Genomic DNA, 25806 nt, shown 5'->3' with positions numbered 1-25806 from the left:
TGTGTCATGTATGCATACTTTGCAGCACTATAGCTACGTATTCTTACTAAATTTAATTAAAAAAAAAAAAAAACTCACCAGCATAAATAAGTAAATAAATTCAGTGCTACCTGTAGATAAAGATCAGTAAACAATCACCTAATATTTTAATACAATGTAACATTTTAAACAACAACCATCTAATATTCTAAATCAACCTTAGCTTTTATTTAATATTATTTGACCAATTGGGAATGACATTTATCCAAACAACACTTTTTGAAACCAAATAAGGTATTGGAAACAAAATAAATTATTTATCTAATAACTTTTCTGTGGTGCGGTATAGCTTTCAGGCATGTATGAGTCTCCAATTTTTAGTTATCTTCAGACGTTATCTTAGAGATTATTTTTATTACCTCTACTAAACAGATCAGAAGAAGAAATGGAATTTTAAGTAAAAAAAAAAAAAAAAAAAAAAAAAAAGGCTACTTTTTGCCATAGCACCATATTGAGGCACAAGGGAGTTCTTTATCTATTTCTGTATAAATTTTCTGCAGCTAAAATGTCCAAACACATACCACATTTTACTGAAGAGCAAATGTATTAGGCTTCTTCTGTTTTCTTTTTTTTTTTCCTAAGAAAACTCAATCATCTTATTAAAATAAAAGATGTTGGATAAGTCTGACATGATCTTGGTAAATTTTCTGTGTGTCTGGAACATGTTCTGTATATATACTTGTAGATATATATAGAAGTATACACATGTATCTAAATACATATACATACACCTATATGTATAAACACACAAAAAGAAACACTCATACACATGTATCACTTGCATTATTTTGAACTCTGAGTTTTATCTTGTTCTAGTTTAAACCCAGGTAACAGAACTCAAGGGTAAAAGCAGAAGAACTTGTGGGTTGACATAAAAGCAGTTTACTAGATAAAGCAAAAGCCACACACACAAGAAAAGCAAATCAAGGAATTCATTCAGTACATCACATCAGAAGGCAGGTGTTCAGCCACTTCCAGGAAAGAAGGGCTCATGACATAACAGTATTGGGAAGACAAATGCCATCACGCCAAACATCCCTCCCCTTTCTCCTCTTTTCCCCCAGCTTTTTTTTCCTGAGCTTGATGTCACATGGTATGGGATATCCCTTTGTCTGTTTCAGTCAGCTGTCCTGGTTCTGTCCCCTTCCAGCTCCTCATGCACGCTCAGCTTGATCACTAACACAATAGAGTGAGAAGCAGAAAAGTCCCTGGCTCTGTTCAAGCACTACTCTTCAACAACTGTAAACACTGTTATCATCACTATTTTCATTTAAAAAAATCTAAAACACGGCATCATATGAGCCTCCACAAAGAAAATTAACTCTATCCCCATCAAAGTCATGACATACATTCATCTTCACTGTGATAATTTTCCTTTCAAGAAGTTCAGTTTTCACTGATGCACATCCTGCCTTGGTCCATATGTTTGAAATTAATGTAATTATTCAAAGGAATTAGAAGTTTCTTTTATAATTCATAACAGATACTTAAATATTGTTAATCTCTATTTCAATGCAAGCAGTACTGTGATTTTTCCTAGATCAAACAATTACAACTATTTCTCTCTCTCTCTCTCTCTCTCTCTTTTTTTTTTTTTTTTAAATCCAGCACATTTCTAAGATGATTTTGTGGGCTTATTTTTGAGGCAGTTAGAACCCTACTCTCCAAGCCACTGTATTATTTCTGGGAATAAAAATTATAGGTAGTTTTATATCTACGTTTATTTTATATCTTTGGTATCAAGATCTAAATCTCCTCAATATCTTAGTCATCAAGCTGTTGAGTCCAGTAGACTAGCATACTCTAACACTCTTCCCTTTTGCTATCAAGAATGAAATCATTCATATTTATTTATCCTTCATTTTAAGTACAGTTTGTGTATGATCACATGAATCAACCCTGTCTTCAGCTACTAGTGTTTCAGTGATGCTCTCACATTTCATAGTCATGAATTCTTTTCAGCTTAGTAACTATTTAGTGGTAAGTTGCTACATCCAGAAATGACTGTCTCTGTTTTTATTAGCAACACTTATTTCCCACATTTCATAAATTTGTGAAGTACAGGTCTTCCATAATGACAGTCCCTAGTAATAACTCCCACTCATACAACTTTACATAAAACTGTATCCACTTAAAAATCTAGTCCTGAGAATCATTAAGAGGCACTTCTCTCAATTTTAGTATTCTATTTTCCGTTAATCAGAAGGTATTTTATCTGTGTTATCCCTTATTATTTCCCTACCATTTACTCCATTTACCACTGGTATTTTTCTCTTCTTTCCTGTAATAAAGTTGTATCTTTTCACAACTGTAAATGATGTCCACAATAATCATGTTGTTGTTATCTGTATAAAATCTAGTTTGGCACATGAAATAATATAAGAGTTTTAGTTATATGTGTAAAAATCAGCACATAACTAATTACATAGCCTACATTTTGAGTCTCTCTTCTCTGTGTTCTAGTTTTCTTTGTCTTAGCTCCTCTTACATACAGTTCCATTTCACATTCAGACCCTTCATTCTTCATCCCTATGCTCCAGGGTATATAACTTACTGTTATTAAAAAAGAATTAGCTTGCTAGTGCTAGATTTAAAAATTAATCCAGACAGTTCTCCATGGTTGTTGTTTTTCAATAATTATTGCCCTAACAATGTTGTACCATTCACAGACTTTATCAGCAGTGTTTTTCATTTTCTTCCAAATGACAAATGATGAAAGCTGACTAGAAACCAAGATGCCATACTAGCATACAGTAACTAGGTTGACCAGCTCTCAAGGAATTTAGGTCTTTACTGACCTTAGAAACAATTATCATAGAATCATAGAATCAGAGAATGGCTTAGATTGGAAGGTACCCAAAGAATCATCAAGTTCCAACACCCCTGCCACAGGCAGAGCCACCAACCTTCCGATCTGGTACTAGACAAGGTTGCCCAGGTCTCTGTCCAATCTGGTCTTGAACATCTCCAGGGACGGAGAATCCACAGCCTCTCTGGGCAGCACCTGTTCCAGCACCTCACCCTGTAAAGAAGTTACCCCTAACATCCAATCAAAACCTTCCCTCCTTGAGCTTTAAACCATTCCCCCTTGTCCTATCACTGTTTACCCTTGTAAAAAGTTGATTCCCCTCCTGTTTATAATCCCCTTCTAAACACTCGAATGCTGCAATGAGGTTTTCTTGCAGCCTTCTCTTCTTCAGGCTGAATAAGCCCAGCTCCCTTAGCCTGTCTTTGTAGGGGAGGTGCTCCAGCACTTTCATAATCGGATCACTTAAAAATATCATGGACAGGAATCATTATGAATGGGAACTGGTCAAATCAGGCAAGAACAGATACAAACCTTATGATGGGAAAAGATAATGAGAAATAGTAACTTTCGATAAAGGGTAAGCATAACCTCTGTTATCCTTAATTGGACTGTGACATAAACCTGATGGGCTTTCATCAAATATTAACTCTTTGTCTGGTAGGGTATAACAACACTGCATATATGCAGATACACCAGGCATACTCTGAGAATCAGTATCAAGATATAATAAACACATGTAACCACTATCAAGATAAATAACAGAGAAAAATGCTTACTGAAATCTTCTTAGTGAAGTCATGAATTTAGACTCTATTCTGTTCATTTAAACAATAAACCAAGTATGTTCATATTGTTAATAATCCACCAGAGGGAGTTCTATGAATAAAATAAAATAGAAATACTGACAACAAGCAGAAACATTCTGAATAAGGGTTTATCTATGCAACTAAACTTAAACTTCCATTCTAAAATTTTTAGAAAAGAGTTTAATAACTAAAGATTCAACTAGAAGCTGGTATTTCTAGTGTTCTAAAACACTGGCAAAGAGGAGAATGAAATACAGCTATTTGTTTCTAAACTTAGTGTTTTGTGGAATAAGTATTTTGAGTAATTACTCAAGTATTTAACTGTAAGAGTCAATTGCCAGTTTTTTTATCACAGATGCCAAAGTAGAACGTTCTCATGAGTTCCAGTTATAGCACCATCTCATGTGTTAAGTGGCAGATTTCCCAAACATATTCATCCCACATAAGAGCCCCAAGAAATATCCACATAATTTTTTGCATCTTGCTCTCAGAAATGTTTCCCTTGTGGATGACACTCAAGCTATATTAAAATAAGCTCAACACTGCAAAATGCTAGCTATATAGGTTAACACTAAGTATGGTGCTAATACAATGCCATTCTGAACAAATAATTCCAGGAGTTGCAAATGAAGATAATACATATGAGAAGTATACAATACACAAAAATATATGAACAGTCTTAACAGAGTGATTCTAGAAGTGCACATGCTAGATTGACTGCTGGTATAAAACAGCATAACTGTAATGACTTTAATGAAGTTATGTCAAGTTAAATTACATGTTTTGTTGTTGTGGGTTTTTGTTTTTGTTTTTTGCTATTCTCAACAGTTTTTAGTAGTTGATGTAATAATGATCTCAAATTCAAAAAAGGCTATTTCCTTTCAAGAAGTAACAGATCTTTCTTTGGAAGAATGTTTTAGTTTCTGAAGTAACTCAGAAGCAATCATACTTAAACAAGCTTTTCAAAATAAAAATGCCACCACTCAAATAAAGAAGAGGTTTATTTTTGTTTGTTTGTTTCCTTGCTTTTTGTTGTTGCTGTTTTTTTTCCTCCCTAGGCTGAATGTTGTGTAGTCTCTTCTCTTATGCTCTAGAAAATATTATTTTTACTTGCTCTACCTAAGGGACAGCAAATTATCCATAACTGACAGATTTAGCCATTCCCTGGAAAATGCAAACCCTTGTAAACAGAAATAAATATTGCTTTCATTCAATTTCAGCATGGGTCGTGTGTTCAGAAAAGGACTGTTTTATGTGATGATATTAGCTAATTTCTCAGATAGATCTAGAAATTAACAAACTTTTTGGTGAATATGATTGTAGTAGAATTAGACAATTTTCAGAAAAAAGAGATACATATATATATTAATAGTAGAAGAAAAAAGATTTGGATTCTACATATTTAATGAGATTTGATCAAGTGATTTTCATTATTTATATTCTGGTTCTATCTTTACTAGTATGGTGATAAAAATAACAAATCATATTTAGATGAACTCATCATGGTTTTTACTATTTAAGTTGTAATTTACTATCAAAGTGTCAAGGTAATAGAATTCAACTACAATAGGGTATCCAGTAATTCAACACCTGCTTATAATGCTATTTATTTTTAACTGCACAAATTGCAAGCAGAAATGAAGATCAGTATTTGCCAAGAAAAATTCCAAAAAAAGCATCATCTGTACTGAGAGATATTTAAAAAGCCCCACTGAATTCATTTGGAGTACCTGAGAAATTGATGGATGCAACAAGATTATACCATAAGAAGAATAAAATGATAGGAAGTAATAAATGAGCGAGGTAAACAAAGAATGAAACTAAAATACTGTCATTTCTAGTAATCCCTACTGATTTTTTTCTGCATTATTTTCCTGCCCAGCTTTGTTTTAAGGCTTTCAGTTGCACATTCTCTGTATAACACAATTTTGTTACTACTTTGAAATGAAAGAGGTAAAACATTTGTAAAGGATGTATGTAAACAGAGTAAATAGAGGAAAACAAAAAGGAGAGTAGGGAAGAAGGGAAGCAGGTAGGGAGAGAGGGCAGGAAGGCAGGCAAGCAGGAATAAGGGGAAAATGAAGGGAAGAAAGGACAGAAAAGGAAGAAAGGAATGGAGATAGAGAGGGAGAGAGGTATAGTGAAGTAAGTGCCTTATTTTGTAAAAGAGATGGAGAGGCAAAATGGAACTATGTAGTTCATTACATATAGCTACAACACTTGGCCTATTCTTCTCATGTATTTTTTATGTTGATCATATTTAACATGTTGATCTTACTGTTTTTGTATACAGGTAGTGCATCTTTTTCAGAACAGGTAGCATGAAGAAAGCAGTTCTGAAGCAGTTGACAAGCTTTTAAAGAAATATGAAATCACACCTTTCTGATTTTTAAGTAAAGGGTTTTGGAGTATTTTGAAATAATTCTTTTTACATGGCCTGCCTTGTTGAAGGCATCATCTGTTACAAAGTCTTTAACAACATTAAACATTGATGTTGATCTGCCTGAGGGGGGAAAGGCACTACAGGGGGACCTGCATAGACTGGATCAGTGGGCCAAGGCAAACTATGAGTTTCAGTAGGGCCAAGTGTCAGCTCCTGCATTTTGGTCCAGACAACACCAGGCAACCCTACAGGCATGGGGAGGAGTGGCTGGAAAGCTGCCTGTTGGAAAGGGACCTTGGTGTACTGATGGACAGTCGGCTGACTGAGCCAGCAGTGTGCCCAGATGGCCAAGGAGGCCAATGGCCTCTTGGCTTGTATCAGGAATGGTGTGGTGAGCAGGACTAGGGAAGTTAACCTGCCGTGTACTTGGCATTGGTGAGGCCTCACCTCGAGTACTGGGTTCCATTTTGGGCACCTCAGTATAGAAATGAGCAGGTCCAAAGAAGGGCAATAAGCCTTGTGAAGGGCTTGGAGAATATGCCCAATGAGGAGAGACTGAAGGAACTGGGGCTGTTTAGTCTGGGGAAAAGGAGGCTGAGGGGAGACCTTATTGCTCTCTTCCAGTATCTGAAAGGTGCTTACAGCGAGAGCAGTGTTGGTCTCTTCTCACTGGTGACAGGTGACAAGATGAGGGGAAATGGCCTCAAGTTGCGCCAGGGTAAGTTTACTTTGGATATCAGGAGAAACTTCTTTACAGAAGGGGTTGTTAAGCACTGGAATAGGCTCCCCAGGGAGGTGGTTGAGTCACCCACCATTCCTGGATTAGTTTAAAAACCGTTCGGATGTGGTGCTCAGGAACATGATTTAGTGGAGGGTTTTTAGGGTAGTTTGGTTAGGTTGTGGTTGGACTTGATGATCTTTAAGGACTTTTCCAATCTGAGCGATTCTATCATTCTATGATTAATTCTAAATGAGCTCTAAAAATTTAACACCTTTAAAACATAATATACTGCCATTAAAAAAAAAAAAAAAAAAAAAAAAAAAGACTTATTTCTGATAAGGAATATTAAAGAATATTTCCAGTCAAAATAAGACACTATGGTATTTCTTAGTGACAAGAAAAAGAATATGAGGAACAGTTGTTGAGGGGAGAAGGGTGGGTGGGAGAAAGAGCACCAGACGCAGTGACTCTGCAAAGTTCAATTTAATAACTGAACCAAAGCTATGGATAAGCTGTGTTAGGAAAAACTTCACACTCCTACACATACACACCCACATACAGTTACAGTTACTGGGGCTGGCCCCAACTGTGAGTTGGCATAGTTAAGTCTGGAGGAAATGCAACGCTTGCTCCAGTGCAGTATTAAATGCCTGCTCAACAATATCCTCCTCCCTCTGCCCTTCAGGCCCCAATATCTTTTACTGGAGAGGTGTCACACAGGCCACCAATCAAATCACCCATGAACCATCTTTGCAGCAATTTCAGTCATGCTTTTTTTTTTTTTTCTTCCTCTCACTTGCTGTCCCATAGCCTGCACCAAGCCTTATCACACTGCCTTTGTTTGCACCATATTGTCAGCCATAGCTCATTATATTCAGTTGCTCACCCCTGATGAAGGCAAGGTCATGATGCTCCCATGACAACGCTTTAAACTCCGAAAGATTGCAATACCATAAGAAATGTTCCAAATGTGAATAAAATAAAACATTTCATGAACCAGAATTCATAGTAACTCTAAGTCTTAGGATGGAGTAGCATGCCAATGAGATCAAAGACCCAAGTCTTGTCTATTTATCATGAACTTTTTAAATACAGGTTGAGGAAATGAAAACACTGACAAATCTGTTTCTCTGGCACCATAAGAAATACTTGCAGATGAAGTGTTGTTTTCTTTTCCCCAGTATCTCCTTACTATAGTGAAGAGTAAGAAAGGGTTCAGTAAAACAGGGGTCTGCAGAAACTAAGGGTAAAAGGATTAGAAATGACTTACAGAAGCAAATATGCAGAGGCCGCTAGAAGAATGGGATAGTAACAAGATGGGATTAGGACAATTGCAGGGGTAGAAGAGATAAAGATGAGGCTGTGAAAACAGCTCAAGGACACCAGGCAAGGAGGTGATAAGGTCTCCCCAGAGTAAGTTAGAACTGGTTTGGGGGCTACCCCTCCCCCAGGGTCAGAAGTTTACAGCAAGAAAGACTATGAGCCTTCGCGAGGAAGACTACAGGCCTTTATCCAACGACCACCAGGACAAGACTCTCACTGCTCATGATGCATGTGCGAGGGGGAGGGACCATATGCTAAGGAGTTCTCAGAAATGTAATGAATATGTATACGAATTCCGGGAAAATCATTGATTATGTATTAGCTCTGCCTATATTTATACCAAGTTTTTGTCCTGATGGCATGCAAGTTAGGAGGAGCTATCCACCTTGCATCCAGTTCTGCACAGCATTGATTAAAACATACTTGATTTTATAAATACTTTGTGGTTATAGAGTTTGATTCCATAAGTCAGTAGTTCTCCAATACCTGTCTCTACTGTACTGAAAGGCACCTGTACAATGCCAGAATACTGTGAAGTGTTAGTTTCTGAAACTGCTTAACTGTACTAACCTTTACTCTAAATTATTTTTACCAGTACTGAATGCATCACAAGAGATATATTTCAGAATTTATTGTCTGTATTCTTGTGTGACTGCATCTTCTTTCCATCTTAGTCAACAGAGAAATGAGCTGTAGGTCCTGCATTATACTGAACACATTACTGTCAGAAAACAATAGAATGAATACTCCAACACCCTCTGTTCTTCACTATTATTAGACAATAACAGACCAGCAGATATGAGGAGTGGTGTCTCAGTAATTCAGGATGTCTTCCAGCTTTTGAAAAGCAAATCAGTCCAGAAACAATCTTATCTTGACTGAACAAAGCATATCATTCAGTACTTAACAGGTAATCACAGAATGAGAGTCATAGAATGGCTTGGGTTGGAAGGGACTTTAAAGATCATGAGTTCCAATGTCCCTGCCATTGGAAAGGACACCTCCCATTAGATCAGGCTGCTCAGGGCCCATCCTTCCTGGCCTTGAATGCATCCGGGGATGGGACATCCACAATTTCTCTGGGCAACCTGCTCCAGCACAAATAATTCTTTACCCTCTGAGTAAAGATTTTCCTCTGAATATCTAACCAAAATCTCCATTTTTTTAGATTAAAACCATCCCCCCTTGTCCTGTTACTATCAGACCATGTAAAAGTTGGCCTCCCTCCTGTTTATAAGCTCTACTTACGTACTGAAAGGCTGGAATGGGTTTTCCCTGGAGCATTCTCCAAGCTCCCTCAACCTTTCTTCATAGGAGAAGTGCTCCAGCCCTCTGATCACCTTTGTGGTCCTCCTCTGGACCCACTCCAACAGTTCCATGTCTTCCTTTTGCTGACAGACTCAGACCTGCAGTCAGTACTCCAGATGGGCCCTCAGAGTTGAGGGAGAAAAATCACATCTATATGTATATCCTGCTGGCTACCTCTCTTTTGATACAGCTCAGGATTCATCTGGCCTTCTGGGCTGCAAGTGTATACTGCTTCCAGACTGCATGTAAAACTTGTTGCCCACCACAACCCCCAAGTGCTTCTTTGCAGGGCTGCTCTCAATGAGTTCTTCTTCCAGTCTGTACACATATCCAGGATTGCTCCAATCAAGGGGAAACACCTTGCAGTTGGCCTTGCTGAACCTTGTTAAGTTTACATGGGTCAACTTCTTAAGCCTTTTGATGACATCCCTTCTCTCACAATTGCATTATGCAGCTTAGTGTCATCAGCAAACTTGTTGAGGGTGCACTCGATCTCACTGTCTATGTTGTTAAAGATATTAAGGAGCACCTGTCCCAAGATAAGCCACTAAGGGACACCACTTGTCTCTGTTCTCCACCAGAATACATAGCCATTGACCACAATCCTACTGTAAATGATGTGCGTTGTATATCAGTGCAGAATGAAAATAATAAATATTAAGGTATAAGCTCTCAGGATGGGCCATTTTAAGAATACTAGTCACTGTCTATTCCAGAAAACATAGCAATGAGTGGAGTCAAGAGTCTTGTTCATAGAGTTTCTAGAGAGTAAGATTTCTGCTTATTTTCTCAGTCATAGTCTAATGCCTAAGAATTACTTTTCTGTCATTTCCTTTTCTTGTATCTTCTCTTCCTCCGTTTTTCCTACTAGAGCTCCCCACTTTAGTTTCAGCTCTATCACTCTCTCCAGTGTCATTTCCTTGTACACTCCCATGGCCTGTGTACTTCAGTTATGCTACACTTCAGTTGTTTTAACATACTTTTCCCTGTTCCCAGAGATGTCCACAGAAAAGTACTAGTGGATTTTCTTTCTACTTTAAAAGACCTCTGCTAAATTCTAAAGTACTGGGAAAAGATGATAGTGCAATTGCAGGTTATGTTTGCCATACTTTCTCATTACCCCTGAACTGGAACTTCAATACAATGAATTTAGCCCTCAACTTTTATTACTTTACTATGCATGCAACCTATGCATTCTGATGTTGTTTCTTGTTTATTTTTTGTTAGTTAGTTTGTATTGTGTATTTAACCACTCTTACATAGCCTTTTGTGAAAATAAACAGAATGTGTATTCCCATTGCAGGGACATGTACTTCCAGTCTTTCCAAAGACATGCACAAAGGTAAGGTATTCAATTTTATGCTACTTTGCAAATTTAAAGGCTTTGACCTTAAAGCTACAAAATTAACCTGTCTTTTGATCTTTTTTTTTTTTTTTTTTTTTTTTTTTTGAATGCCAAGATAGTACCCTAACATTCACTCACCTTAAAATACTTTTTGGTGTGATACTTGTAGTTTTGTATGTACTGTCACAGATTTAACCTAACTGATTTTAGGCATCCACCAATCCTTTTTATGTTAAAAGTCTGCTTGCTCCAAGCTACCTATGTAGAGAGTAATTTATTAATGCCTACAGATCAGTGAGATAAAGTGGGATTACAGATTGATATATTCTTCACTTGGCAGACTGAGATATAGATCTACTGACCTGACAGAAAAACCATCACCAAATCCACTGAAGAAAAAGTTATATCACAGTAGTTTGGTAGCACTTTGAAACATACTTTTAACATGATGTGATGCTACCGTTGCTACTGAATATTAAGGTCTCTGGAGCTAGAATAAACTTTAAAGACATATTAAAAATATATGCATCTAATGTAAGAAACATCATTCAGGTGAGAGTGGAAAGTAGCACTCTCTGGGAACAACACAGAATTCTGCCATACTAACCTTTTTGCGTGGCATTTAAGAAGAAAGATGGAAGTTCCAGATGACAAAGGAGTCATCAGATTGTGATTAATGCACAATAAACTACTTGCTTAACTATTTTCCTGTAGATTTCACAGCATTTTACTACCAGCAGTTGTCTTTTCTATCTCTTGTTAATTATTTTGTTGTCCATATGCTAGTTCTTGAAATGCTCTTACTTTCCTGTTCTCCTACTGTTTCTTGATGGAGTGGTACTGTAACATGCCGTGTCACAGCTGTATTAAGGAGAACTCATAAAAAAAGCAGTACACTGCGCTAAGTGCTGATTATTACATTCAAACAAGCATCTTAAAAATACCAGAAAGGTGAAAAGTGATCTATGAATTTTGTCTTAAAGATCAAATTTTCCATTCTGGTTGAAAGAAAGATCATGAAAAGCATTTGGGGACTCTCATTTGTGTTTTTGCATTGTGTTTCAGTCTTTCTCACTTTTGCTTGTTGCTAGTATGGCTTAAAGAGGTAAAGTGGAGAAAAATTGTAAACCTCACAAAATATGCTCTCTCTGTCTATTTCAAAATATACAAGATGCACAATATTTTTTACAGAAATCCCCTGACATGATAAGAAAAGAGTGAGAATTATAATTTAGAAACAGTCCCAGAGACTCTCAGTGATCAGTGACATTTCAGCAAGGCTGTGAGATATCTTCTTACTTCTGTTATCAGTGGGATAGATTTGGGAATAGAAATATTTTTACGTATGTACACAGTACATTGTATTTTTATACAGACTATTCCAATTTTTTTTGAATGAGAATCCACAATGTAAAAAGCATAAAAATAAACAATTACAGCTTTCCAAACACTTTGAAAAAATAAGGTTAATGGACTGGCAATCCATTTTAGTCACAGCTATATAGTCATCCAATATTTTAACAACACTGTTTCACTTTTAAAACTCCATGCAGTATGTACAATGTTCTTATTACACCAGAAAATGCAACATTTCCATTTGAGTAAACATTAAACTGTCGCTTTAAAACTAAACATAAATAAATAAGCACTGCTATGCATTGAAATCTTATATTTTAAAAGCTGTTTTTTTTTTTTTCCTGAGTATTTTCCTCAAAGCTATTTCTATTTTTCCTCTGAGTGTTAAGATCTTAATACCTTGCAAAGGTAGAAAGACAAATACTTATCAGCGAAATTTTTTTCCATAGTTTCTTCAGTACTGTAGTCTAACAAAATATCCACTTAGGTGGCTGGACAAATATTTGAATAGGAATTTTAAAGAGGCAACAACAGAAAACAGGTAAAACAAATGTAATAAAATGTATGTTGCTGTCTGGAGTCCTTATGGTTTTCTATAAACACTATCTATCCTTAAAAACAAAACACACCTTACAGATCAAGCTCCTTAACGTTTGAACACAGCCTGCATAAGTCTTCTGGCAGATCTATATTTGCTATTTATGGTGCAAGTAGGACATTTTGTACAATAATATATTTTGGAAATGTCTGCGTGACAGCATAAGAAGAAACACAAAAACACAGAATCATTTGAAATTTCAGTGTGTCACTGCTATCTTGTTGCTGGCATGTTATCAATAGCTTGTTCCTAATAAAAGTCAACTAAATGTTAGCTCTGGTAATCCCATCTGTTGCATACTGCTTAATAAATGAAAAAGAAATTAAACAAAAAAAAAAAAAAAAAAAAAGTGAACTTTTGTTCCACGTTTCCCTTGATATTCAACTTAGGCCACTGGAAGTGTCCAGGTGATAGGTTTGATGAACTCAGAATAATTCAGATGAGAAGTGACCCTGTTCAGTGCATGTCTAACTAGGTCAGACTGGCCTGCAACCTTTTCAGTCAAGTCATGGAATCATCGAATCATAGTCCTGAACAAGGTATGGCTGCACAAACTCAATTGAATTTGCTCTTCTAGTATTTGAGTATGCTTCCCACTCTATAATGCTGTATCTCCAAAATCATCTTCTCTCTATTCTCCAACCAGGTAGACGTAGACAACAGAAAGGTTTCCCTTATCTCTCTTTTATCTAGGTTGAACAGACTCATCTCCCTCAGACTTTACTAGTATGCTCTGTGTTCCAGAGCCCAGCCAGTTTGGTTATGACTTCTGCTGGATTCACTCAAATGTATTAATTCCTTTCTTGTACCGAGGAACTCCAAACTGCACACAGCCCATCAAATGTGGTCTCAGAAGTTCCAAACAGACAAAAATGATCACATCTTTCAACTTGTTCTTCTAATATATCCCTGGATTCTTGGCATTTCTTGCCATCAGGATATATTCCAGGCTCATGTTCAAACTGTGGTTCACAAGAACCCTTAGATCCTTTTCTGCAGAGCTGCTTCCTAGACAGTTGATCACCAGTCTGTACTTGTACACAGGATTATTTGTCTACAGGTTGCAGGACTTCAGGTGGACTTCAAACACACTGATCATCTTTGCCCCGTACTTTGGAGACATCTAGAAATTTGCCCATCCAATACTCTAGGACATTAATGAAGATGACAAACAGTATTAAACACAAAAGTGATTGACTTATGTGGAATGTCACTGACTGCATGCCTCAGGATAAGCTGCTGTAAGTGGAACTAGATAGGAAAGGCTTTGCATATCAGTCCTTCCCCTCACCACATTGGTAAGTTTTAGCTCTGAAATTCTGTGGCTTACAAAATAATTATAACTAATAACATCACCACTGAAGTTCATCACCATAACAATCATTGAAAGAATGTGCATATGGCACATTTTACATAAATGAAATTGTTGCTCCATCTGCAGTATAATCAAAATTACTCATAAGTTAAAGGGTCTTTACAGGGTCGATATATGTCACTGAGATTACTTACATGCTTATAATTAAGTTTGAATGATGTTTTCCTGTGTTGAGAATAATGACATTCGCACTGCGAAGCAAAGAACTTTAGCTAAGAAATACAAAACACCTCCTGCACTCAATTCATTCCCAGGCACATGCAAACATTCTCCATCTCCTAGACTCAGAACTGTAACATACGTTCTGGACCTTTATAAATCTAATATTTTGACAGGCTAATAGACACATCAATCATTTTATTCATACAGATTCTTCTATTCATAGAATTTTTACGTTTGGTTGTCCTCCTACTCAGAGCCTCAAAGTAACTTTTCCAAGTTTATGTTTAGCAATTCACCTTAGAGTATGACAAAACAAAAATGTGGAATAAAGCTCTATCACCTCACTATTCAAACTACAGATTCAAGATCATCTAATCATAGAATCATAGAATGGCCTGGGTTGAAAAGGACCTTAAGGATAATCTAGTTTAAACACCGCTGCCGTAGGCAGGGTCAACAACCACTAGACCAGGCGACCCAGAGCCACATCCAGCCTGGCCTTGAATGCATCAAGGCATGGGGCATCCACAACCTGTTCCAGTCTGTCACTACCCTCTGTCTGAAAAACCTTCCTTGTAGTATCAAACCTAAATCTCCCCTGTCTCAGTTTAAAACCATTCTCCCTTGTCCTATCACTATCCACCCATGTAAACAGTTGTTCCCCCTCCTGTTGATATGCTCCCTTCAAGTACTGAAAGGCCACTATGAGGTCTCCCTGGAGCCTTCTCTTCTGCAGGCTAAACAAGCCCAGTTCCTCAACCTTTCCTCACAGGAGAGGTGCTCCATCTCTCTGATCATCTCAGTGGCCCTCCTCTGCACCTGCTCCAAGAGCTCCACGTCCTTCCTGTATTGGGAGCCCCAGGCCTGGACGCAGTACTCCAGATGGAGCGTCACAAGAGCTGAGGGGCACAATCACCTCCCTCTCCCTACTGGCCACACCTTTTTTAATGCAGCCCAGAACACAAGTGGCCTTCTGGGCTGCCAGCACACACTGCTGGCTCATGTCCAGCTTCTCGTCTACCAAGACCCCCAAGTCCTTCTCCACAGGGCTGCTCTCAAGGAGATCTTCCCCCAGTTTGTATAAATACCTGGGATTGCCCCAACCCAAGTGAAGCACCCTGCACTTGGCCTTATTGAACCTCATTAGGTTTTCATGGGCCCACTTCTCCAGCCTGTCCAGGTCTCTCTGGGTGGCTTCCCTTCCTTCCAACGTATCGACTGCACCACTCAGCTTGGTATCATCTGCAAACTTGCTGAGGGTGCACTCGATGCCATCATCTGTGTCATTGATGAAGACACTGAAGAGCACTGGTCCCAAGACGAATGCCTGAGGGACACCACTTGTGACCGGCCTCCACCCTGACACAGACCCATTAATCACAACCCTTTGGCTGCATCAAGCCAGCCAATTTCTAATCCATCAAACAGTCCATCTTTCAAATACACACCTCTCCAATTTACAGAGAAGGACGTGGTGAGGGACCATGTCAAAGATCTTGCAGAAGTCCAGGTAGATGACGTCCACTGCCCTTCCCCCATCCACCAAAGCCGTAACTCCATCATAGAAGGCCATCAGATTGGTCAGGCAAGAGCTGCCCTTGGTGAAGCCATGCTGGCTGTCTCAAATCACCTCTTTATCTTGTATGTGCTTTCACATAGCTTCTAGGAGGATCTTCCCAGGCACAGAGGTGAGGCTCACCGGCCTGTAGTTTCCCCACGTCTTCTCTTCTCCCTTTCTTAAAAATGTGAGTAATGTTTCCCTTTTTCCAGTCACCAGGGACTTCACCAGACAGCCATGATTTTTCAAATATGATGGAGAGCGGCTCGGCCACCACATCAGCCATCTCTTTCAGAACCCTAGGATGGATATCATCTGGCCCCATGGACTTACATACATTCAATTTCATGAGGAGGACTTGTACTTGTTCCACTGTTACAGTGGGACAGAAACCACTCCTCACACCCTCACCTAGAAGCTCATGGTCTTGGCAGACATGGGAAGCCTGTCCACCTGTGAAGACTGAGGCAAAGCACTCATTGAGTACCTCAGCTATTTCTATGTCTGAGGAAGCCAGCTCCCCATTACCTTTCACCAGAGGGGGCACACTCCTTGGCCTGTCTCCTCCTGCCTGTGTACCTGTAAAACCCTCTTGTTATCTTTCACATCCCTCACCAAGTTCAGCTCCATCTATGCCCTGGCTTTCCTAATCCTATCTCAACACACACGACAACAGCCCTGTATTCCTCCCACCATACACAACCCTGCTTCCACTTTCTGTACATTTCTCTCTTTTCTCTCAGTTTAAGCTGCAGGTCCTTGCACAGTCACAGCGGTCGCCTGCCTCCCCAGCTCAACTTCTTCTGCTGGGGGATGGAGAGCCGTCGTGCTTGCAGAAAGGTGTATTTAAAGAGCTGCCAGCTCTGTTCTGTGCCCATGCCCTTAAGGACATTTTCCCAGGGGATCCCACTCAGCAGTTCCTTGAGCAGCCAGAAGTTTACTCTCCTAAAGCACAGGGTCCTGGCTCTGCTTTTTGCCAGGCCCGCATCCTTCAAGATCACAGACTCTACCAGGCATGGTCACTACAGCCCAGGCTGCTTCCAATCTTAACCTCTCTAACGCTCTCCTCTGCATTAGTGAGCACCAGGTCCAGTAAGACTTTACCACGGGTCGTTCCATCTATTACCTGGACCAGGAAGTTGTCCTCAACAAACTCCAGGAATCTCCTAGATTGTCTTCCACCTGCCATGCCACTATCCCAGCAGATATCTGGGTGACTGAAATCCCCCATCAGAACATGGGGGCGACACCTCCTGCAGCTGAAGCAAGAAGGCCTCATCCACAGCCTCCTCCTGATCAGGTGGCCTGTAACACACCCCAAGCACCAGATGCCCTTTGCTGGACTGATCCTTGATTTTTACCCACAAGCTCTCAACCTGATCGTGGCTGTTCTTCAGACACAGCTCTTTGCAATCTATCTACTTCCTAACATAGAGGGCAACTCCGCCACCCCTCCTACCCCATCCCTTCTGAAAATCCTGTAGTCCTCAATCAGGGTATTCCAATTGTGGGATTCATCCCACCATGTTTCCATGATAGCAATTAGGTCATACTTTCTGAATTGCGCCACTGTTTCTAGCTCCTCCTGTTTATTTCCCTTGCTGCGTGCATTGGTGTAGAGGCGCTTCAGCTTAGCTATTGGCCTCGTTGCCTTCTCAGAGGGGCCCTCCCTAATACCTCCAGGACGAGTCTGGGGTTTTCCCAAGGTGACAGTGTTCCCACGTGCTTCTCTGTCACCCAGTACACTCCCCTCCCCCATCATATCTAGTTTAAAGCCCAGCTAACCAGCCCAGCCAGCTTGTTCCCAAGAATATTTGTGGCCCTTCTAGTCAGTCGGCTCCCGTCCGCCATCAGCATTCCCCCTTTCTCAAGGCTGCGTCACAAGCCATTGAGATGCAGAAAGAAACTGGTAGCATTGCTTGGAATATCAAATTCTAAATTTCTAAGCATTATCTACATGTCATAGCAGAGGCAGAACCACGCTGTTCACCATGAGATAAAGCAAGCTATAGTACAAATAATGAAGTACAAATTTTTTTTTTTTTTTTAAGAATTTTTCATGTTTTAAAACCAAAAGACAATTATCTGTTTAAAACATAATATAACAATTCTTAACATTTACCAGCACAGAAAAGTAGCTGTTCTAAGAAGAACTGTTGTCAGGTCACGGTTTATTAAATTAACAAGGATTGTTCAAATATTTTCCTCTCCCTAGATTTATTAATGTAGAAATGTAGTTGTTGTGAAAACAGCTAGTAGTACTTCAAGGCCACAGAGTTTATTAAACTAGCCTGGTCTATTACAACATTTCAAATGTAAATATATAGTGGTTCAACTAAAATAAACTGTATCAAGTCATATATTCTAAAAAGATTTGCATTTCAATAAGGTTGCCATCATAATTTGTTTTACAAAAAGACAGATAATATACTACAGCTCTAATTTCTGACACGTTTGACATATTTGACAAGCTGATAAACTGCTAACTTTAGAAGTTATCATCCCTTTACATGCTACCAACAGAAGAAATTAGAATAATACAGAACTGCCATTAAAAAATGTTTGGTGGAAGAATGCAGTTGCTTTAGCTCATTGATAATTTCCATTTTGCTGGTTTGTTTATTTATATAGGCATCACAAGTTCAGGTCACTGTACTACCATGTAACTCAATAACAAATTAGGAAACTATAGTTTTAAGACATATGGCTTTGCAGATTGAAAACTTACTGAAAATGATGTGCCAGTAAAAACCCAGATTGTCATTTAGAAGTACAGAAGTCTTAAATCAAGACAGACATGGATGTCTGCGCTGCAAAATAAGTTAACAGATTCAATTAAGAAAAGAAAAAAGCAAAGCAATTTCACACCTCAGAAATAAAACAGCCCACAGGAAATCTGATGTGCCACAAAAAAAAGTATCAATGAGACTATGCAATTTTTGCCCTTATTTTTAACATGTTAAAAAGCTTTAATTTAAAATGTGGCTATTCAAGATCAATTTACAAATAAAACAAGGAGTGCGAAGAGAGAAGCCTACAGATTTCATTGTTCACAAACTTCTTATTCCATGCTAAGAAATGAATCTTTGCATTTTGAGAAAAAATGAAGAAGCTTGTCAGCACTGTATTAAATCTGAAGTACTGTGTCAACTATGCAAATAAAAAATTCTATTCAGAAGTTCTCTAGATTTCATGGTTGAAGAGAACTAAATTATTATCGAATGTGACAAATAAACACAATAATAATTACTTATTTCCTGAAGATAAAAGAATACATAAATACTAGTGGTTTGCTCTTTAGCAGCTCTTCTTCACTATGAAGAAATTTCCAAAGCTCCATCTTGCCCTGATAAGGTGTTATGTAAGAGCATAAAGCAAGCATGAATACAGAGGTCGCTCTGAAAGTAATGCCTTCTATCTATTCCCATGAAAACTGAGAGATGCAAAGAGAATGATAACACTAATCAATACAGCAAATTCTCAGCTACAAAAAAATACTTTTCAACATAGTCACCACCATTAGCTATGCATTTTTGCTAGTGATGAAAATGAACCTGCATTCCATGCTCATAAAAATCTGCAAGGCCATTTGGAAGATGTGTGTATCTCATGTCACTGCCACCACTGCTGAAATGTACCACCCACCACTTCACTGTGCTCACATCCACTGCTTTATCTCCATAAATATTCAGAAAGGGTGGATTGATGTCAAAGGGTATAATTTTTTCCACATGGAGGAGTTCAATTCCACCCCTTTGCTTCATACACACTTTCATGACAGACACAATTTTGTCAGACTGCCATCTGTTGCACAGCAACAAAATATAAGAGAATACTGTCAGGAATGTTCAGTCTCTACTACCACGACACCAGCATCTGCCTCTGATGTCATGTGCTAACATACCAATATAGAATCATAGAATGGCCTGGGTTGAAAAAGACCTCAGAGATCATCTAGTTTCAACACTAGTGCTGTGGGTAGGGTCACCAGCCACTAGACCAGGCTGCCCAGAGCCACATACAGCCTGGCCTAGAAACATCCAGGCTTGCCTTGAAATAGGAGGCATTACTATTTATTTTTTCAAAATTACCTTTGAAAAAATAAAATTAAAGTGTATATGGAGATTCAATTAAGCAGATTATTTTCATGAAAACACATTGATTTCCACTAAAATGCTATTGTGAAGAAAACTATGATAAAGAATGACTTTCTAAACAAATCTTATTGATGGATGAAAGCTTTATGATGTTTGTACGGAATGATACAGTCTAAGGGAGTAATGCTAAGGTTCAAGTACCTTAAATTATCTCAATTAGAGGTTGAGAGCTAAAGAGATGGTCTTTTTTCTAACATTTCTAGTCATGTCTAACTGCATTTTTTTGTATAGAAATATCATAAGCTCAGTAAAAAAAAAATGTTTTTTGATTTGACAATTATTGGCTATATATAAGAGATAAATGATGAGGTAAAATAATTTCTTGTTTGTAGGGTAGATATCTTTTTAAATGTAAAGAAGACAAAAGGTATATAATCTCAGTCATTATTTTTTTCTTTACTTTGGGTACATGAATACCTACTTTTCTTAATTTTTTTATTTTACCATATTAAAAAAAAAATCATTTCTTTTGAAAATTAGCCTCATAAAACTGCCAACTCAGACTGTCGGTTATAATTCCCTATTCACTGAAATTATTTCCTACTCATCAAAATAGTATTAAAGTATTTTAATAATAGTTCTTAATGCTGAATATCCAGAAAAAAACCTCACTATTTCTAAAAATTGGGGAAAAAAATCTAGAAAGATATATTATTTCACTTTATAAAAGCCTTCAGAATTGAAATGATGTTCAGTCTTTCCTCCCTCCTGCTCACAATTTTTTTCCTTATAAATCTATCAGAGATACTCATGTCCTAATACTTCCACTATTTATATGAAAAATAATTTAAGTAAATATTTTAGACAATTGGCAAAGAAAACTTCATCTCTTGTGTTTTTGTAGTGAAAAATTGTTTTTCCTTACAAAGCAGGAACACAAAATTTGAAAGCTTCATTTATTAATCCATTATTTGGCCTTCACTCCAGAAGCTTCTTAATCTATTTACTTTGTATAGCTTTCAGAAAAATGTAAATTTCTACAAGCCAACTGGCAGGATATGTCAGAGTTAAGGGAATGTCATTATTTTGTATACTTAACAAAAGAGCTTTTCAGTGCTACCATGGAAGAGGAGTCACTATAAAGCTATAATTTGCAAACTTAAAGAAAACACCTTGAAAATATTGTTTTTTGTCACCTCAGTGACTATGCACCTGCTCTTTGCTCTGCTCGCCACTTTCTTACTCTCTCTTCATGTCACAAAGTTCCTGTTTTCTGATCTTCCATCCATCTCTCACAGTGTATCTACTCAGCACTCTACAAGTTCCTTCCGGTTATGTGTGAGTGCAAAATAATCTTTGTTCCCTTATGTAGATTCAATCTGATCTAGAGTGCTGTGGTCAAGGTAAGCAGTAATACTCTGCACCAAATTACTCATTCACATGCTTTGAAAGAAAAGATTAATTAAAACAGATATCATAGAATCACAGAATTGTTTGAGTTGAAAGAGATCCTTAAAGGTCATCTAGTTCAGATCCCCTGTAATGAACAGGGACACATACAGCTACATCAGGTTGGCCAGAGCCCCATCCAGTCTGTCCTTGAATGTCTTCAATGACAGGGCACCCACCACCTCTCTGGGCAACTCGTTTCAGTGCCTCACCACATTACTGTAAAAAACTTCTTCCTTACATCCAATCTAAATTTCCCCTTTTTTAGTCTGACATTATTTCCCCTTATCCTATCTCATCAGACCCTGCTAAAGAGTCTGTTCCCATATGAACTCATTGAATGTAATAACACCATGCCTATGAAAATATGCTCTGTTAAGATAGACTTTTATGACTGTCATTTTTATAAGTTGGAAGTTAAATGACATACAGAATAAATATTGTTATATCACAGCTGAATAGTTGTGCATTTTTGTCATTCTTGAAAAGATAAAGTACGACTATCATGCATTCTTGAAAGTGTAATTGCAGTTACCTTTGAGTTTATATATTAATTACAACTGACTTCCTTTCTTATCTATCATCTTTGATTGGCAATCTTCCCATTGCATATAATTCAGATTATAAATCTGAGCATTAAAAGCTATACTTTATTTTGGACATTGGCACAGATCTTTGTTATTCATCTGCTATGTTTCAGTCTCCAGTCTTCAAGTGTACTACAGTAGTTAATTTCAAACTGTCATTCAACCCCAGAAAATTTCAAAATGATTTTAAAGAATCATGACAACATTTTAAAAAACAAAATCTTTCTCTATTTTTTTTTTTTTAATTTTTTGGGGTCATTGCTGATCATATTGTTTTCATTCCACAATAATAATAATAATAATAATACAGCAATACACAAATATACTGAGAAAAAAAAATTGCTAAAAAGGTTGAAATTATTCTTACAGACCCACACCTGTTTACTTTTTAACACAATCTAATTCTATTAAAGCAGCTCAGATGAAATCTGCTCTGACAGCTTATTTCCCACCACTGACAGCAGAATGTTAAACACACTAGAGTTGACTCAGAAGACTAGCTTTATATATCTAAAGACAGAGATAATTAAAACCAGCCATAGACCAAGCTCCATGTGTATAAAACAGATATAACTATCTTAGCTGCAGAAGGAATAAAAAGACAGTTAAACCTATGAACTACAACATGGTATTAGTTAAGCAAAATAAAGATGTAACTGCTGGGCAAGTGAAGATTTGCTAAAATCTGCTGTATTATTTTAATAATAGTTTCAGTCTAGACCTTAAGGGACCGTTATTTCTCAGAAATGATAGGTAATCTACTCTTTATGTAAGCTTAATTTAATGAACCAGATGTTTTTAATTTTGTCAAACTATGCAGAATTAAATGGCTACAGATATAATTTACTTTCTGAATAAGTAACATATTTTTGCTCCATTGATTCCAATTAATTTTAATGTCATACAAGTTCTGCTAGGTGTAATTGGAAAAAAATATATATATTGTCAGACAAAATTCATCACTGAACTTCTGTTCATACAATTCTCTGTTCAAATCTGTCTTAAGCTATTGCAAAAGTGAATAAAAGGAGGGATACTGGTTGAGGAAAAAAATATCTTGATATTGCATTGAATTTCAATGACAATTCCAAAAGCAAAACAAAAGGAACGGTGATTAAAAAAAAAGTGACTTACAGACACTACTTACTGTTATCAACTGTACGTGAGCACAAATTTAATTAAGTCATATACATTTCTGTCTCAGCATATAGTGCATTCATTACAGAAAGCAAGTTCTCAAAACAAAAACAAAGTCGAAAGGGTTTCAAAAGGGCCACTTGTTAAACAAAGTATGAGACAAGTACAGAAGGATTTCAAGCCCCAGATTAGCAAGCTATTTTTACTTGCAGAAGATAAAGAGGATCCACCTGATCACAATTTAGATATTCTAAAACTGCCTTACCATAGTGTAGTTGTGAGCCACCTTCATAAGCTCTGTGCATCCTTGTGCATCAGCAAAAGCTCGTATTCCCAAACAGTTGGATGGGTGCAAAAGCTTCATTAGAAAATGGCAGCAAACTTCTACTACTTGTGGGAGCTGGAGGAGGCAGGCAGCTGCTAGAAGATTTTCAATAGTGTCTTCTTTCAATTCCAGGCAGCCTGAGAAAAAGAATTGATAATATATGCATCATCCTTGGTTTAAAAAAAAAAAAAAAAAAAAAAAAAAAGCAAAACTCCATGAAGCATTGAAAGATCTTTTATAAATAATTCTAGCAGGAAAAGCAAGCAGAAAGAGGATTAGTCTCTGACTAGACATCTCAATTACCTGAAAATTTCAGATGTGTAAACATTAATTCAAGAGTGTTACAGATGAAGGTTGAAACATAAAGAAATAAAGAGAAGGCTTGGTAACATTGCTTTGGTTTCTATAATGAGATTAAAATCTAAGTACATATATAATTATCAACTAGACTGCATTTTATTTTTTCATTTATTTACTTGTATTAAAGTTGGCAATTAAACTGGCATTATCTTTGGTGCTACAGAGCAAAACTCAGAGCCATTTACCTCCTTGCAAAATGCTGAACAGTTGACTATGAAAGTATCACTACAAAAATATAAGTATATTCAAAGTGGTTCTTACAATTTATTTACAGTCTTATTTGTAATGTGACTTTGGGGTAAATTTTATCTAAATAATATGCATCACTCTTCTCACAGCCTATAGTTCTCCAACAAAACTTCATATTTGCTAAAAGAGCATCTACGGATACACAATAGCAATCTTCCTTTAATTGCTACATTATACAAAGTTGTTAAAAAACAAACAAACAAACAAACAACTCTTGCTGACTGATAAGCTTTTTAATAAATATAAGGTGAAATAAAACAATATAAATTTAAAGAACCATCCCTTTCAATAAGGATAGCCCACAAACCTGCCATTTTTAAATGAAATCTTGTTTATAATATCTTACACTAATAACTCAATCAACTCCAAATAACTCAAATATTTATAAATTAGGTATCACACGAATATGTTTGAGTACAGGAAAATAAAACAAGATACAAAAATGTGTATGTGTAATATAAATTTTAAGAAACGAACACTTTTGGTTTCATTGTGCTGTGCTTGGAATATCATTTCAGACTACAAGAGGATTAAATTTAGATTGATCTTTCTGTTCAAAATATATAGATCAGCTCATAGATAAACTCACATTTTTCTTCATACAATGTTTGTTGTCATATCAAGAGAAATCTACACATCTTAATAGTTTATCACATGGGATTGAGGACTCCCAAAATCCTCTACTTCACCACAGAATGCCACAGAAAAACCCCTTAACATTGCAATACCAAAACAATACAATAACCATAGCACTGAATATTTGGCCTTTTCTCCATCTTTTATGTCACATGGAGCTTTCAATATAAGATGGAAACAATAAAGCTATCTTGTAGTGTTATGTGAGTTTCTCTTTATGTTATCTGACTTTTTCTTACCATTGCTGTCCCCCCCACATTTATACAAGATGGTCAGAAGGCACAGTAAGTAGCTGACGCTCAGATAATCCATATATTTATCAGTGACCCTCCCAGATTTGCTGCATGTCTGCAGGTAATCACTGGCGGAATACATAACTTATTATGTAGACTATAGTCCCACTATGCCACATGGAAGCTAACAAAAAATATATATGTATTTTTTTTCAGGTTAAAAATGATTATCCAAAAAGCAAAAGGCAGAGAAATAAAAATATGCAAAACAGTTGTGAAAGTTAGACTGACTGAGAAGTGTGATGATGGAAACAAAATTATAAATCTCCTTTTCCTATTCACTATTTACTTTTTAGCAACAATCTCAAAGAAGTTTCTAGCTTTACGAAGCTGGTCTGGATAACATTTACAGAAAGAAATAAGGATTGAAAGAATCATCACTCTTTATAAAGAAAAGTAATTCTACCACATTTAGGCTTCCTATCACTAAATGTAGCATTAAGAGAAGAACCTAAACAAAAAAGATGAAGCTGTTTCAAAGCTGAAGCTCTATTAATCTCTTTATTTCAAATTGAAAATATTTTCTGTTAAGTGTAAAGAAAACTTCAGTAGTAACAGATTAAAATAAGGATGTTAATAATAATGATCATCTATTTTATAAAATATGTTTTTCTATACATAATCAACATGGCTATTTTGAAGGATATTTTATGGAAGAATATGCAAAAGTTCCTGCCTTACATATCCATTGAGAGAGGAAATATATAATGTTTTCTGGAATGCACAGGTACATGAATATATTGTAAGTTGGTAAATTGTAAGCCAAATTCTGAAACACCAATGCACCACTTAATACGTCTTGGATGAAAGCTAGAAAATTATATTCAGCTAAAGAAAAGGTGGAGTTTACTGTGCTTCTTCTTTATTTCAGTCCCACTTTATCCTAATTT

The 25806-nt window shown here is 37.0% G+C and overlaps 1 protein-coding gene across 2 annotated transcripts in view; it reads right to left on the bottom strand.

The window, feature by feature from the left end:
• KLHL1 (kelch like family member 1) overlaps positions 1-25806 on the bottom strand; it is a 220507-nt gene that overhangs the window by 93923 nt on the left and 100778 nt on the right. For both annotated transcript variants that reach the window (XM_416994.7, XM_040654991.2), the window contains exon 4: positions 23319-23515. In XM_416994.7, the coding sequence (XP_416994.2) occupies positions 23319-23515 (197 nt within the window). The remainder of the gene's footprint in view (positions 1-23318; positions 23516-25806) is intronic.

This window comes from Gallus gallus, chromosome 1 (assembly GCF_016699485.2).
Source record: "Gallus gallus isolate bGalGal1 chromosome 1, bGalGal1.mat.broiler.GRCg7b, whole genome shotgun sequence".
NCBI classification, from domain to species: Eukaryota; Metazoa; Chordata; class Aves; order Galliformes; family Phasianidae; genus Gallus; species Gallus gallus.
The sequence above is the reverse complement of the archived record's forward strand: the minus strand, read 5'-3'. Positions and strand labels throughout refer to the sequence as shown.